The 17779-nt window shown below is 39.0% G+C and overlaps 1 protein-coding gene across 1 annotated transcript in view; it reads right to left on the bottom strand.

The window, feature by feature from the left end:
- LOC124274871 (zinc finger C3H1 domain-containing protein-like) overlaps positions 1-17779 on the bottom strand; it is a gene marked incomplete at its 5' end in the record, with an annotated part of 98930 nt that overhangs the window by 27099 nt on the left and 54052 nt on the right. Inside the window, 3 exon segments of the mRNA XM_046710243.1 lie at positions 1525-1645; positions 8164-8175; positions 11785-11948. Coding sequence (XP_046566199.1) covers positions 1525-1645; positions 8164-8175; positions 11785-11948 — 297 coding nt within the window.

The following is a 17779-nucleotide window of genomic DNA, read 5'->3' as shown; positions in this document are numbered from 1 at the left end:
CTTGTTTCTTATCACAAGTAATCATCATCACCTGCATGGTTTCCATGTCAACCAACACTGCAAGAGTGGGGCAATAGTGACTTGCATGCTGGGAGTGGAAAGTGTCAGCTGAGTCGTAATTGAGAATACATACTGGAGGATAACAAAACACACAGGAAAAGTAAGTTCAACAATATATATTTCCTTCTTGTTTCATTCTTTACATCCTTCTTATTGAAGAAACAACAAACTTTTTACAAAACAAAGATTCAACAAGAAAACAAGAATTCATGTTCGAAAAATAAGATATTCAATTTTTCAAGGTTTGAGAAATTCAGTGGGAATACAAGTAAACTTCATGTGCAAATATCCTTGAATATGCAATGCATAAGAAAATAACCTCCAAGGTCTCGCCGACACTGACAATGATAAATTGATTGATGAATGAGATGTTATCTAAAGCATTCCTTCACAATCAAACAGCAATAAATCTAGGATGAATTTATTATTCCAGGTTTTCATCTTAGAATGCTCTAGGACATCCTTTCCGTCAAGTCTATTCATAAAAATAACAGTGGTGTGTGGTCCTGTGGTAACAAGAACATTGGTCACAAATCAGTTGAAGTTAGGCAAGGTTGACCATCAAGTTCTTGGATGGGTGACCATGTTTGGCAACTTCACCCCTGAGAGCTTCTAGGACTTCATTCCTGCCCCACAACAAACCACCTGTACCACATGTGATCTCACATAGGCAAGTGACTTTGTTTAAAATTGCCTCTGTTCACCTAGCAGTGAATGGGTACCCAGTAGGATGAGATTGTTACGTGACTGTTAACCTTCTAGCACCTCACAGGCAGCTTTGGTTGTAGAGCACACTAATCTATTGACCAGTGCAATAATGTTAGTGCTTTGGGCATACATCTTGTGAATGATTGTTACACAGTATCGAGTAAGCAGGTTTAGTGCTGCTTTAAACAGCAATTTAGTATCATGCAGGATGTGTATCTGTGTGCTTTTTTTTATATTGAGCAATACTACATTACAGCACCCTGTAAATAAGAATCTGAGCTATACATGACTGATATTAGAGGCAACAGTCCATGCCGTCGGGGTAAGAGTGAGTGAGTGAGTTTATTTTTATGCTGCACTCAGTGAGTGAGTTTAGTCTTACTAAGCACTCAGCAATATTCCAGCTATATGACGGCGGTCTGTAAATAATCAAGTTTGGTGACGCAGTGATTGTCTAACATGTCAACCAAGTCAGCAAGCATGACCATCTGATCCCATTAGTCGCCTCATAAGACAAGCATGGGTTGCTGAGGATGAATTCTAACCCGGATCTTCACGGGTCTCGGGGTAAGATGACAAAACAGAAGCCATCTTACCGAAGTCTGACCACCTGATCCAACAAGACATGACCCCATCAGTTACTGGGGATGAGTTCTAACACGAATCCCTGTGGTGATCATGTGGGACGAAGGTGGAATGGATGGCTAAGGAATCATGGTGTCTGGGACTTAATTGACATTATGTATGACAACTTACATGTCTAGTTCCTTCCACTTCCTTGCACGCAGCGTACAGGTCACCTGCCACCAGCCAGATGTCAACCAGGTCTGGGTTCAACTCCAAGATTTTACGACAAGTAGAGCAGGCATCCTCCCATCTACAATCACAAGAAAACTCTTGAACACACTTGAACATTCCAGTTGTGATGATTCAGCAACTTTGTCAGACAAAGGAATTAGCTCTATTTCACAACAACAGGTGAAGGAATGGATAGCTCTAACTGTTCTGCCATAATGCAAAGTTACAATGATCAAATATGAATGGGTATGATTACCAAGATATTAGAAATACACAAGGGCCCCGTCCACAAAGCAATCTTAGTTACGATTACCTTAGCGATAAGATTGATATCACTCCCTGGAAGCAAGACTTGGCTTTTCAAATTGTTACACAGATTGTGAAGTATCACAAAACATTAAAGAAAGTTGACAACAGCAAGGATTTGGCTGTCAACATGAAACTAGAAAACAACCACAGATTTACAGGAACTACTTCCTCCACAACACATGCATTTACCAATGTGAGAGAGTTGGCCTTCAAAGTTGCTTTGAACACTATTCTAGTTCATTGAAAGACTGCATGAGCGGAAAGTCCCTTAAGTCAGCATTTATGCCAACAGGAACATTATTTCAACATTTCACAGTTTTATGTGACAGGAAGCCAAAAGTGAAGCAGGTCTTGTATGTTTACAACTTTGATGAAACTGATGATCACAGTTATTGTGCTGAGACAGAGACAGTGATCATAATCTATATGTCTCAAACATACAATCAGCAGATCCTATCATGATAAAAGGGCTACAACTCTGCAGTGCCTTACAAAGATAAGCCCTTGATGCAAGTGGAAATCGTAAAATTTGTAAGTATTAGTTTCATATTTGCAAAAGTTCTCATGAATCATGTGAAAACATTGAACATATTTTGTAAAAACAGCCAAATTTGACAAGAGACATAACAAGTGTACATGATGTCAAACTTGGGATGAATTGGTGGACAACTTGGTGTTTGGGATACAACTTTGTCACTTGTTGCAAAGTGGATGTCAAATAATGCTACAAATTGGAATCTTTCTTCCCAGAAGATCAGACGAGGAATGTCCCAGTGTTCCAACATGTGGTTTGCTGCATACAATAATACACTCTGGATGTAGAATAACAGTCATGTTCATCCATCTTAGATGTCTTCACTGACCACAGCATGGTCAAGACAGAGATGAAACATGAACACTTGGTCACTCATTGCTGAGGAATTGACATAAAAGGCCTGGCTAAACATGAACCAGTCAACATATTCAATAATCTTTGTGTTCTTCTGGTCAAGAAATTCTTGCTACATTCCAGATTTGGTGTAGTGTATTGAAGCAGGGATGCTGAGCAGATGATGCTGAGCAGATCAGGTACTTCACTTACCATGTTGGAATATCATCATCGCCAGGTTATGTTTCATTTTTCAAATCAGCATCAATATGATGCCTGTTTCAACATCAATATGATCTGACTTTATATCTAAAATGAATTTGGAGTTCAACAGTATTTGTATATCATGGCTTATCTTTGATTTTGGAGTGAAAATGGTTTTACAACTAAACAACAACTTTGAAACAATGCATTTGTTATGGAAGGCAATCTAATTGTTTCAATGTTTGAAAGCTTAATTTTCTTCAAGCATTTTCTGGAACAACTAAATTTTCATGATAAAATTTGAAGTTGGTGATTCACCAACCCCAAGAATATGAAACGATTGAATCTTTGGATGTACAACACTTTGGTGTAACCCATAATTATGGGTAGAGTGCTGAAACTGAATCAGTGTGAATCTGGGATTCAGTCCCATGATCACAGGATAAAGGGATACAACTCTGCCAACTGAATTGTGTTGACTTGGCCACCTATAGCCACATTAGGATAATTTCTAAATTTTAATTTTTTTTTAAAGTTTTAACACAGGACATGAGTGCTGATTCAGTTATGTGATGGGACAAAGTAAAAATCACAAAATTTAAAACTCAAGTTCAAACAAATTTGAAAAGTGAAGCAAAACAAATATTTGTGTTTTCAAAATCAGATTACAATCATCTTGTGAGATCCAAATCTACAAAATACACATAACCACGGGTGAAATAACCTTACAATATTTGTACACATTCCACATACCTTGAGAAACAGTTGTATTCTGGTAATGTGATTGCCTCATGGTTAACAAATAATTCCATGATTCAATTTTGCGTAATGTGAATTTCTTGAATTACATTTGGATTGAATGCACTGGGTGTTGCGTATGAGGCCAGGCTCTGGCTATAAAAGATGGAATTATCCCCCCTGGCAGCCATGCAAATTTGAATTTCACAGAATGGCTACCATGGAGAGTTATGACAACCATAAAACCTCCACCAAATGATATCGGAACTCAAAAAGCAATTTATGGCTTTTTAACACCAAGCACAAATTCCACAACATTTACACAATACTTCAATTTTCAGTCTCATTGTATCAAAGCATTAACACATATTTTTCCTTTGAATATAAAAATAACACTCAGATATTCAACCACTCGGGTCTTTACTAGCACCATAACATCACATGACGCACTGTAAAGAATTTGCAGGAAATTATAAGCTCAAAATTGACGACTTGACATTCCAATTCTGTAACAAGATGTCCACATAGCATTCACAAACGGTTCTATATCAGTGTACTGTTATCAAAACACCTATACGCACCCAGATTGGCTCATGACCTCAAATGTCCTCCATAACCCCGAGGTACAATGTTGGGATGTATGTCCTAATAATGAGGTAACAACTGGTGATTTTTGTTGGGACCATACCCCCAGCCGTCGAGATCTGACCAGGCAACTAGGTGCATGTATTGACATCAACTCAACCAAACAATGCCCCTAATAATTACACGCTGTCATGACAAAAGACCTTTTTATGCTGCAATAAACCCTACCCCCTGAAAATAAGCAGCATGATTTCAGCCACCCAGTAAATTCAATTTCATGGGTAATGGTAGGTGGGAATATGTTTTGTGTGCCCTACAGAAGCTTTTCATATCAATAATGCCTGCCCTTGTTACCTGTGAAACCAATCATATTACCATATCATCCTATGATGAGTATTATGATTGGTATTGATAGTATTTAATCTACAAGAATGATAAATACCATAACCCATCTGCCATTTCTAAATTCACCTCTGACTTACTATATTTAATGCAGACACAAGAAAATATAAACCCATGCAGTCTGCGACTTCAGCCAACAGCCAAAATCCAATGCGAGATGTTATGCTCCTTTTAGCACTATTCCATCAACACCACAGAGGGAAACATACACTGCAGGAAATGCACAGGTCTTCAGTGTATGGCTGAAGTCTTGAATCATGCTAGCCTGCTGTCCCATGGCTTCAGTCCATGATTTAACAAGTCAGTTTTCTCACTTCAAAGAGTCCAAAGCAATCTTGTGCTTGTATTGCCCATACCTTAACACACTTACTGCCAAGGTTGCTTTGTACAACTGCATCCAAATGTATAAGTGAGGTTACATGCTGCTTTAGCAATATTCCTGTATCATGGCAGGGACACCAGAAACTGGAGAACTGAACCAGGACCTTAGGTGAACACTTAAACCACCCCACCATCCTAGTCCATGTATCAAGTCACAAGTCTACTCATGATTCCAAGAGCTAGTAGCTTCAAAATTGTTTGGCACAGGCAGCAGGTTTAAAGTTCTATCTTTCCAGAAATACTGAAGAAATTGTCTCTTGATTCACATGCACGAATTCTATGTTATATTAGCTTGACAGCTCAAAAGCTGGGAAAAAATTTCATTTTATCGTTTTTAAAGTTCTATTCAATTCTCGTGAAAGATAAGAGTGAGTGAATGTAGTTTCCTGTCACAACTGGCCACATCACAGCTTTAACCAGGGCCACTGGCAGATGCATTCATCTTCATTTACTGGGTAGTACAACTTGAATAGTTCTTCAAGTTCAACAAGGTTATCGAGTCAGTGGTGCCAGTGTGTTTGTGTTAAAGTTAAACTGACATACATCTCCAACAAACTGCACATGTCTACATTTAGAACATATTCCTCTGGCAGGAGGTGGAACAAGGACAAAAACATTGTTTTGACAGTGATTAAAAAGAACAGTTTCTAGTTGTGAACTTGTTGTCAAGTCCTATCGCAATGTGCTGGCAAGGTCCAAATACACTGCAATCTCTGCACACTTAGGAGAGTGAATGTTGTTTTAAGTTACATTTACCATTATTCCACCTGTTACCCTCCCTAGATGACCCAGTGGTTGACAGAAAGAGCTGTGATCCATTCCCATGGTCACCATGACACAATGAACCAAGTTACATTTTGTGAGTGAGTGAGTGAGTTGAGTTTTACGCCACACTCAGCAATATTCCAGCTATATGGCGGCGGTCTGTAAATAATCGGATCTGGACCAGATAACCCAGGGATCAACAGCATGAACATCGATCTATGCAATTGGGATGCGATGACATGTGTCAACCCTGGTCAGTGAGCCTGACCACCCGATCCCGTTAGTTGCCTCTTATGACAAGCATGGGTTACTGAAGGTTCATTCTAACCCAGACCTTCACGGGTAGTTACATTTTGTAACCATGGGTGTTTTCAGCGATGACAGTTGCTTCAGCTATTCTGTGAGCTGTGTTCACAACCAAACAATTTCCATAGTTCGCCACATCATTTTGACATCTCACAAGGGGATAAGAAGATGCAGTATTCTGAAGAAGCATGACCTTGGTTCCCTCAGATGTAGATGTGACGAGGAAGTGATTTGGTTTGTGCCTATATTACACCTACATCAAGTTATCTTGTTATCGTGTGTATGAATGTGTGCTAGTTAGGTCTGCTAAATCTTGTTTTACTGTGCTAGTCCTGAGACAACATGCTAAAGTTTAACATGGGTACTCTTCACACATAGTATACGGACTCAAAATCAACCAGACCTTGTTTTATCCCCTTAATAACATGCACCAGGCAAGGTAACAAAAAGCACCATCTTTTCACATTTTTTTATATGATGTGGCAGAGCCTCCTGCTCCCTGGGCAGATGCTCTGTCCACTGGTAGCGAGTATGGTTTTATGCAATATTCCAGCAATAGCACAGCAGGGGACACCAGAAACAGGCTTCACTCATTGTACCCATGTGGGGAATTGAACCTGGGCATTTGGTGTGACGAGCGAATGCTTTTACCACTAGGCTACCCCACTGCTCCCTCAGTCGACTGGGCCACAGGTGCAGTCTCATGAACAGTGCTATACACCAACACAATATGATTACAATTTAGCAGGTGGCACACTGCAACCACCAAAACCACATCAGTCAACTCCTACACCAGGCAGGTGATACTGTGGAAAACTCTGCCCCAGAACAGTACAACTGTACAGAAGAAAACCAATATATCTCTTTCATTTTTTATCTTCACATCTGAATGAGGTGTTTTACCCTCTCCTAAACAACTCGTACAGTATAATGAGAAATGCCACTTTCATATCAACATGATCTTCTAAAGATGTCATTTTTGCATTGAAAACAGATAATTCAAATGGCTGGTAAACTGCAGTGCAAAGCCCACAATGATTCAAGTTTTTATCATTCCCTAACAAAGTGCAAACAAACAAAATGTTCAACTTCAACAGAGAACACAGTGCCATCGTAAACAATGTGCAGAAACTTGCAAGACGTATTTGAAACAAGAATATATAACAAATGTTAGAGATTTCAGGAAAACATCAACAGACCCTGCTCCAAAGATACATATAACCTGAAGCATGTGCTCACTGATTCCCCACCATGACAATAAACACAAGATCAGATGTCCAAACAAAGCAAACATGGACGGTCTCACTGCAAGTCCTTTAACAAGACCATCTTATACAAATCATAGGTGTCCTAATTTCATGCTCAATCTTACTCTTGTTCTATTCATTGTTCTCTGATGAACATGGGGAAAATGTCTTTTTCCAAAAATAACTTAAAATAATTTCAAAATTACATTTAATATTCATTAATCTCTTATAATTTTGAATTATTGATGACAAGTTCCATCCTTGAATACACCCTGGGCCCCATTAGCTTCTTTCCTTAAATGGTATCTCTCCCCCATCTCTATTGATGTTTCAACACAAAAAGTCTCTCTCATAACCTTGAAATCAACAACCAATCATAATTCCTAAAATGTACTGGGCATATAGTTTATTCAATAGAGGCTTTCACAAGAGTGAGTGAGTATGGTGATATGCCGCTTTTAGCAATATTCCAGCTATTATGGCAGGAGACACCAGAAATGGGCTTCAGACACTGTATCCATGTGGGGAATCAAACCTGGGTCTTCGGCGTGACGAGCAAAGGCTTTAACCACTGGACTACCCTACCACCACCCTTTCACAAGAAAGTCCATAACTGGACTCTCTAAGAAGCTGGGCCCAAGGCACACGAAAGCACGAAAAAGATACAAGGCATGAAAGAGAGAAGGTACAAAAGAAAGAAAGAAAGATTATGGTGAAAAGTACAAAAGCCAGTTACAATAACATCTGATAACGTGCTTTGCAGTACCAATTGTACATGAACAAACATCTCACCTTGCCTTATCTCTGTCATAAGAAAATGAAACAGAATCAAACTTAAGAAATAACTAAAATATAACAATGTACATGACACTAACGGTATACCCAGAGGCTCTGTAGCTCACTTTAATTCCTCATATCTGTACACATGTCAATACAATATGTAATAGCATCACATAACACATCCAAAAATATATTGCACAAAATGGTGAGAAGTTACACAGTCCATCTTGCTCTTGTACATGCCTTTTTAACTTTGGATTTTGTGAGTGAGTGAGTGAGCATGGTTTTACCCTGCTTTTAGCAATATTCCAGCAACATCACAGCAGAAATGGGCTTCACACATTGTACCCATGTGGGAAACAAACCCAGGTCTTCAGCGTGATGTGCGAATGCTTTAACCACAAGGCTACCCCACTGCCCCTTGGCTTTTGTGACCACATTATATAGTTTCAACAACAATTCATGCTAATATTAGTAGCTGCTGAAAATAAATAAACAAACATGAGATGAGGCAGGTGTTTTGATTGTGACATGCTTCCAACTAAAGGGGTTAATAACAAAGTTGTACCTAAGTTCCCACTGCTTGGCATGAACATGACTGGACATGTTTACACATATATTTTTTGTATATTGATAAACACCACACTCAATGTTCCAGTTACATTATGGCAGGCTGTCAATAAACAAGTTGGGACAGGACAAACCAGTGATGGATATTATGAACAAAAATCAAGGTAGTTGGGGTATATGGGGATCTCAATGGGATGGGAACCTTTTATACAGTGCATGAACCCAGTTTGTTTCCTTTGCAAGTGACAAATGGCATGGCAAACTGAAGAATTACTTGTTCAAACCACGGCAGCTTTTGTATAAACACAAAACTGACTTTCTTGAGACATTTCATTTCCAACTAAACAAACCCAGCTGTGACTGATTTTCCACCAGTCTGGCATACAGAACATATGTCGTTTTGTGGAGACTCGGCAAGTGGCCTCAGTGTTATGAGTGAGTGAGTGAGTGAGTTCAGTTTTACGCCGCTTTTAGCAATATTCCAGCAATATCACGGTGGGGGACACCAGAAATGGGCTTCACACACTGTACCCATGTGGGGAATGGAACCCAGGTCTTCAGCGTGACGATCGAACGCTTTAACCACTAGGCTTCCCCACCGCCCCCTCAGTGTTATGAAGGGTCCAGATAGGATACATTTCTGTAAGGTGTCACAATACACCCTCCTCACTTATCAATGTGATATCATAACATGATAGCTATACAGACACTCAGTGTATGCCATTCTGGTTGGAATTCTCCATGTTCCATATGGCCTGACCAGCAGCAGCTCATTGCATTCGACTTAAAAACTGGTTAATTCAGGATTCCTCTTGTAGGATTTTACAATCAGATGTGACATTTTCTTGTGCTATAGGCAGTAAGAAATCCTATCCTGATTAGTTTGACATCAAAACTATGATTTTTTAAATGTCAATACTGCCTTAGTGCACAAATCATTCTACTGGCAGGACTATAGTGTATCAGTTTTCAAGTATAATATATCAGTGGAATGTATCAGTGAATCCCATCACTGGTGCATATTTCTTTAAAAATATTTTTCATCTATCTATCATCTATAGATCCATATATTATATTGAAAAAATATCAGATCATGCTTTTTGCTGACAACTGTATCTTGATTGGATGAGATTAGAACGGACAGGAACGGTGTTGCATGTCAACAATGTGTTGATTATTAATAAGCAGTCATTGAAGTTATATGATTATATTTATCTTCAAGAAATAACTGCTATATGTTTTGAAGCATTTATACAGTATGCACACCAGTTTTACATTTAAACCTTCATTAAAAGCAAACAAAAGTCAATTCTCCAGTAAGCAGAAAAAATACCTCAAGTATATTTCTGTATTACTGTATATGACAACCAATCCTTCAGCATGAGAGTGAGTGAATAAGCTATCTATATCATCCCCATGAGTACAGATAAACCTGTGGTGATCCTGTGAGCTCACATGACCATCTGAACACACTACAGCAAGGCCCAAGTTGAGGTCTTCCCTCAGCCCCAATCAACTCAACAATCTCAGAACATGCCTTTAATGACCCCTTCACAAAGACATATCTGGTCATTAGTCTAGTGGAACAAAGCCCCGGTGTTTGGCCATGTCAGTATTAATGATATATGTTTCCTGACATGGCCATCTAATCCCCATTTTAGACACAGAGGAACCTGATGACTGATTTAGCACTTGATGTCTATAGAGGGAGAGGTAGTTGTGATATAGGAATTAGGGTGAGATAGGTGTCGCGGATAGGTCTGTAATGATACACTTTGTTGCGATATGATACTCATCTTGTTGGTACAGTTGCTATACAACGATTGATAGGAAACACTTTAACATGACACTTTGCATGTCACATTTCAATATTTAAGAACTTATTGGCAACCAAACAAAACACATCTTGTAGATTTAGATCATGTGATAAAACACTGGTTTGAAACATTTTGAACAAACAAGCAGAAAATAGTATTTCCCACTTTAGGTTCATAACATTTTCTTGTCACCATCAATTATGATAGTGCTGTTTTGTTGATATAGGACCAATTGCTGACATACTCATATTGTGACACAGAATATTGTGTTGCACAGTGGGTGATTCATTACTCCCCTCAACAGCCATGAACCTATGGTGATAAGCAAAATAAGCTGACTATTCATCAGGTAAGTTACACTTACAGAGGACGTAACTTCATTACACTGAAATACGAGTTACATTTCAAACGACTGACTGACTGAGTTTGGTTTTACGCCGCTTTTAGCAATATTCCAGCAACATCACGGCAGGGGACACCAGAAATGGGCTTCACACATTGTACCCATGTGGGGATTCAACCTCGGGTCTTCAGCAGATGATACGGTATGGACATGCGAAACAAATGATCAAAATGCAAATTCAACTTATAAATTTAACCATTAGGCTACCCCACTGCCCACATTTCAAATGAAGACTTTGATAAAAATGTTTTTGTGTACCATCTGAATGGTGTGACAGACTTTCAGAGTGACTATCAACAGGCTTACGTTGGGATAGTTTTAAGGAGTTACTGGCCTGGCCCTTGAAAGCTTGATTTCATTGCCCATAGCCATCTCCATCAAATTGAGATAAAACAGTAAGCACCAGGACCCATCAACCCAAACCCAGTATACACCAGGATCATCAGGACCCATCATATCCAGATAATACCATCAACAATCATGATCCATCATATCCAGATTCTACCATGACCAACAGGATCCAACTGGGACCCATCATACCCAACTTATACCATGACCATCAGAACCGATTTTGGACCCACCATATCAAGATTACACCATGACCATAAGCACCCATCTACACTCACCCTTACTAGTTTACACCATGAACAGAAGGATCCATCTGGACCCAACTATACCAGTCTACACTATGAGCATCTGGACCCAAGTGGATCCACCCTACACAGTGTGCACCTTTACTATAAGCAATCTGCACTGTACCCGGGGCACACAGTGTTGGTTTTGCACACGCATGAAATCACACCTTGTCTACCCAGTCTACACCCCACCATTTGCAGCACCCACCTTGACTGAGACTTAAGTAGGTGCACCAGATTCTGCAGGAGGGGCACACAGTGTTGGTTCTGCACACCCCCACATGCCTCCACGCCCTCCCAGAAGTGGCCCACCAGAGACTGCAGCGGTGTAATCAGCTCATCCTTCAACTCCCACGAGATCCATAAGGCAGTCTGCAAAACAATACAAACCAATAAGCAAATATTTACACAATTTCAGCAACTGAAGCCTGAATCTAATAAAATTTGTTCCAATATTGTTATCGTAGCTTAAAGTCATTAATATTCAGACTGAAAGCTACAGAATCACTGAACAGGCTAGTGGACTCAAAAATTGAATGCAGCACTCCAAGACATCTTGAAATCCATGCTTCTTTATGGTTTATGCTACAGCAAAGTGTATGAACTCAACTAATGCTAAATAACTGTGGTTAATGATCTCCCTTAGTCCTTGTTTATTAAACAGCTCCAAACATAACTAGAATCCAGTTACAAAAAAACTGTCCCTGCACATCTGCATTCAACCACTTCAAGCTGGAAATTCAAATTTGTTTTATTCCCTGAATGCATGCATGCAGTTCTCATTATCCTGTCAAATGCAGGTGTAATGCATTCTGTGAGAGTGTGTACAATGCACAACATGTATGTAGGCTGTGTGCATGAGACAGATGATCATACTTCTGCAGGAAATATTACAATGTCATACCCATGTCACGTTTAGTCATACAGGCTGTCTTCATACTAACCTGAGATGAAACAAGCAAATGTAATTACAAGTTTTGCAGATCTGCCTGTCATCTAACAGACATTTAAACGAAAGGGATTCTCTTTTTTCAAAATTAGAATCTCAAACGAGTGTTTTCCAAGATCAAACAGATCAAGAAGTATTGATAAGGCAGTTGGAGGATATTCTTACTTCTATCATCAAGACTTGACATATTTGAGCAAGAAAGATATGATGGTGAGATTTTATTCATCTGAAATCAGTCTCCCAACATTTTCAATCGGTAAGCCATAATAACCAGTGTCGTGATTCTAAAAGTTCAGTAACCAGCTTCAGGGATAAAGACTGACTGACTGAGTTTGGTTTTATGCCACTTTTAGCAATATTCCAGCAACATCACGGCAGGGGACACCAGAAATGGGCTTCACACATTGTACCCATGTGGGGATTCGAACCCGGGTCTTCAGCGTGACAAGCCAACGCTGTAACCATTAGGATAAAGAGCATAGTGATGTCAATTGATTGTGATGGCGATAGAGGGAGTTATACAGATATGGCAAAATAAATGTAGTCAATGGTATTTTCGTCATTTCTAAGTGAGTTTTATTGTTACTTTGTTCACTGACCAAGTTTTGAGCATGGATGGATTGTTCAATGTCCCCCGCAGCTAAAGAAGAATGAAATATTTACAACATATTTACTACTTTTTATTTTTTGGTCACATACAAGAAATGACTAGTGTCTGCATAATCACCCAATGTAGGTTGTATTGAATAATTGAAGACATTGGGTGCAATGTTTTATGAGAGATTGCGTTTACATAAGTTTGAAAAGTAGCCAAAGTGTCATGATGACCTTGAAGATAAGGTCAAGGTCACCAAAATCACCAACTTTGAAGACATTGGGTACAACAGTTCATGAGATATCATTTTAACAAGAATCGGGATGTACGTACGCATATGGACGCTGCTGAATACAATCAGGAGGGAGCGAGTGAATATGGTTTTACACCACTTTTAGCAGTAATGTGGCGGGGGACACTGGAAACAGTAATCGAATCCAGGTCTTCGGCGTGACGAGCAAATGCTTTAACCACTAGGCTACCCCACCACCCCTGTTCAATGTTAAAAAGTCATGGGTGTTAACAGTTTGTTTAACGATCCAGAGTCACAGGTATGAATAGTCTGTTGAACATCTCCAAACCATGTATGAAAAATAGTATATTCAACATTCAGAATTCAGGTGTATGAATAGCTTGTTGAACAAGCCAAAGCCATTGATATAAACAGTTAAATGATCTGAAGCCATGGGTATGAATGGTCTGTTGAAGTCCAAGCAATGGCTATAAACTGTTCATCCACACACGCCAGTTGAACAATCACAATTCATGGCTATAAGCAGACAGTTCCACTACAAGTAATGGACATATAGAGATAGTTCATGGATATCAACAGTTCAACAGCCCCAACAACCACAGTGATGTAAGGATGTGTTCTGGACATGTGCTGGCAATCCTGCTGCCATGTCAGGGTTTGGCAACTGTAGTAATGTGCAACAGTGAGCGGTATGGTTGTGTTCCAACTCTGTAAATTGGCAGCATAGCATAGAGGTGGATCTATAGCCTGTTTGACAGATGCTTAACACAGCCAGTCAAAATAGCAACTCGCTTACAGCAACTTCCTCCCTCGATTCTCACACATCTTCACAGCCTCAAACATGCAGAGCGCAGGCTTTCCTAGTCTCACATCATAAACACAAACAAATATGGTACTTAATAGACCAAGTCAACAAAATTAAGTTAAAAAACCTGCTTCAGTGCTTGTTCTGGAAATATTTATCACCTGCAAGTCAAAACAAATTTGCAAAGGTGTAATTTATGATCTTCCAAAACAACTCAAACTGTACGATGACGTTTCTTGTAACAAGTCTTTGATCCACAGTGTATCAAATTCAACAACAGAATCTGATGCGAACAAACAGATGGAAGCAGTAAGCTATTGGCATTGGATACAAATTGTTTTTAAGGGCAAGGCCAACGATGGGCAGTACATTACTTACTGGAATAAATTAGGGATGGCAATAAAACGTAAACAGTACCAGATCAAAGGGTCAGAGTTGACATAAATTTTCTTAAAATATTCTTTTAACACACTAAAAGTTTATGTGATTATTGACTTTGTAAAAAATGTATCAATATTCACTTCAACTAATGGTAAATCTCTTGCATGAAACTGTATTAAAGGAATTTTTTGGGTAACATATATTTTAACATATAACAGTAGCTCTAGGAATCTCTTAATTTTCAGAAACTGAAATTCAGACTTGCAAATGTATTGGCTACTTGCTTGTGTGTTCTAAGATTTGTTTCAGGATCTGAAGGAAATAACAATATTGGTAACTTTTTGTTTGTATCAACAGCATTTATCTCAGCCTAAGAGTGAGTGAGTTTGGATTTATCGCCACTTTGAACAGTACTCCCAATATATCATGGCACAGGGGAAAAGTCCAAAGTTGCAAAAGTTGACAATATTTTCTATATCATAAGCAGGGATGGGCGATAATACCGGTTAACCGGTATATTGCAATTCGAACTTCACAATACGATATATTGCAGTACACTTTTCGCGAACCGGTTCACCCGATACAATCGGCAATTTCCGTGACCATGATCGGTAATTTTCGTGATGTAGTCAAAAATACTAATAACATTTCTATATCCTTTATATTATGATACACAAATAGTTTTGAGAATGTTTAATGGTCATATAATTGCATTTGCGTGATTTTTAAACCATATAAATCCTGACAGTGGCCAGTGGCATTGTTTCAAAAGAAAGGAATCAGTAATTTCATTACCTTAAACCATGTGTTACACTTTCACAACATATTGCAACATACCAACACATATCACAATATAACGCAATATGAAAATTATGGCAATACCTAACCCTAATAAGTGAATCATAAACTATGAAAATGGGGCAGTTATATGGGATACAGAGTTTGGGTACCATTGCTCAGGGATTGAGAGTTAGCCTTTTTCTTAAATATGTATGTGAGTGTTACATTGTGTGCTTGGGCACATGATGACAAGTTGTCAGTCAGGTCATACACTTACGACCACCTGGTTCTCAAGTCGACTCTTCCCTTCACACCCCTGTACACCCTGCACATCCTTTCATTCCCCCTCAGCAGCCTGGTGTAACAGTATCTTGCTTTACAATTTTACCACTGTACAGGGCAGAAACATGCATTGTCTGAGACAAAATGAGCACTCATCACTCAAACCATCTCAGAATAACAGTGTTCAAAATAGAGTCCATCTGCCAGCATCTAAAACTGGAACTTCTTATAAGAACAGGCAACCTGAAAATTTGACTTTTCACATCAATAACAGGAAGCAAAAGGGGCTGGGACCAATCTTCTGCCCAGAATAAACCCCAAACCTGGTTGGCTGACTGAAGTAGCATACTGTGTTTGCTGGAATATGTGCACTGCTCCAAAAGTTCTGCAGCTATCTCAGTATCTGTAATTAATCTTTATGTGCCCCTTACTAAGCTTGAAAATTTATGGAACAGTCCATATTTTTGTGTGTCATACTTTTTCACAGAAGACACTAGTGGAGAAGGGGAACGCTATTGCCTTAAAGCTGTATGAAATGTCTCAGTTTCTGCAAAATGTAAACCAAGTTTTCTTTCAACAACTTGATCTCTGAAAACAAATTTTATTTATTGTCTATGGTTTCACAAGTCAGCCCGTCTTTGTCAATTTTCTAAGCATCCAATGTGCTTATTCAGCAAATACAGTAAATAATGTTAGTTACAGAGGCAGGGCAAGGCAGGGTATTCTTCTGCTACCAGGCACCAACTGTAACTCTAGAGCATGACAAGTCTGAGGGGTCAGCACCTATCGGTCAGGTCAGGGTGTAAGCAATGGTCAGTGTATCAGTGCTTGGAACTGACCATGAGGAAAGGTTCACCTCAAACACCCCCCATCCCCCAATAATAAAACAAATCGAGGTAATGTACTTACTTTGGTTTGAAACTTTCAACAAAAATTTAAAAAATTGGCTAAAAGGTTAATGTGCTTCAATTACTACTTGCAATCTATCTCTTTTGCTTTTTTCAAGATCAGTTCATATTCTTCTTACAAGTTTCATGCTAATTTAACTCAACATTCATAAGGAGCCCTCTGGAAACAATGTACCTGTAAGGTACAGTTAAGAAAAACTATTACTATCCTCCTTAATAATCAACTGATGGAGAGAGCACTTTTATTAAGCCAAATTCATCAAGTGGTATCAACATCTAAAAAAATTATTTCATATTATCAACAGAGTCATACAGAACAATACAGTTGGTATTTTTATGTAAGAAGAATGTCAGTGTGTAATAATTTGTAGTGAGACAAAAGATAAGTAATAGCGTTCAGAACCACCGACATTTTAGTGTGCAAAAAACACATTTCAATCTGAATATCATTAATGTATTCAGTGCCATATCAAGGAAGCAATATGTGTTTTTAGTGTGCTTGTTTACACAGACACTGCAAGATAGGGCAAACATACTGTGACAGACAGATGTTCCCAACACCAAGCTGTCAAAATCATGTTGATTATTGCAATGATATACAACCTATCCAAGTGCTTCCTGACTGATTTATATGCCAAAACTGCAGGGAATGCTCCCTATTAACACTTGATCGGCACTCTGCTGCTAACACTCATGAAGCCAGAGTGCAGGGCAGTTAGCTCCAAGCCAATGAAGCAGACGTCACTTCTGATGAATGGCTAGTGGCTACAAGCAGACGTGGACAAATTGGGGTATTTACCAATGCTTCTTGTACTGCCCATTATGTTGGTGTGAAAACTTCATTTTTTCATTATCACGTCTGTAGTTGAACAATGAAATTTCTGATAAATGGACAGAGCAATAAAGGTTAATCTTCTTCTGGCTCATGTAATGAGCCGACGGAGTCAACAAACTTGCACCCATCTGATCTTCAGGAGTAGGTCAAACATTCAAATGAAATACACTGTCAGTTCTAAATGGCAGAAAATATTTTCCAATGTTAAATGACTAAAAGCATTCATTTAAAACAAAGATTGACAAGATAAGAGGATGACAAATGGCTGCCTGAGTGTGAAAGAAGTCAGCACTTTGACATCTTCAAATGAGCACAGAATAATGTTCTTAAAAACAATTTAACAGCTATGACAAATGACTGCTGTGGTGAAGACAGTATTTATGAGTAAGGCTGCCTCTGCAGGCCACAGACACCA

The sequence above is a fragment of the Haliotis rubra genome, unplaced genomic scaffold (assembly GCF_003918875.1).
Source record: "Haliotis rubra isolate DU_JTF1 unplaced genomic scaffold, ASM391887v1 Scf195, whole genome shotgun sequence".
Lineage (NCBI taxonomy): Eukaryota > Metazoa > Mollusca > Gastropoda > Lepetellida > Haliotidae > Haliotis > Haliotis rubra.
Note: the sequence above shows the minus strand (reverse complement) of the source record. Positions and strands in the feature narration are given on the sequence as shown.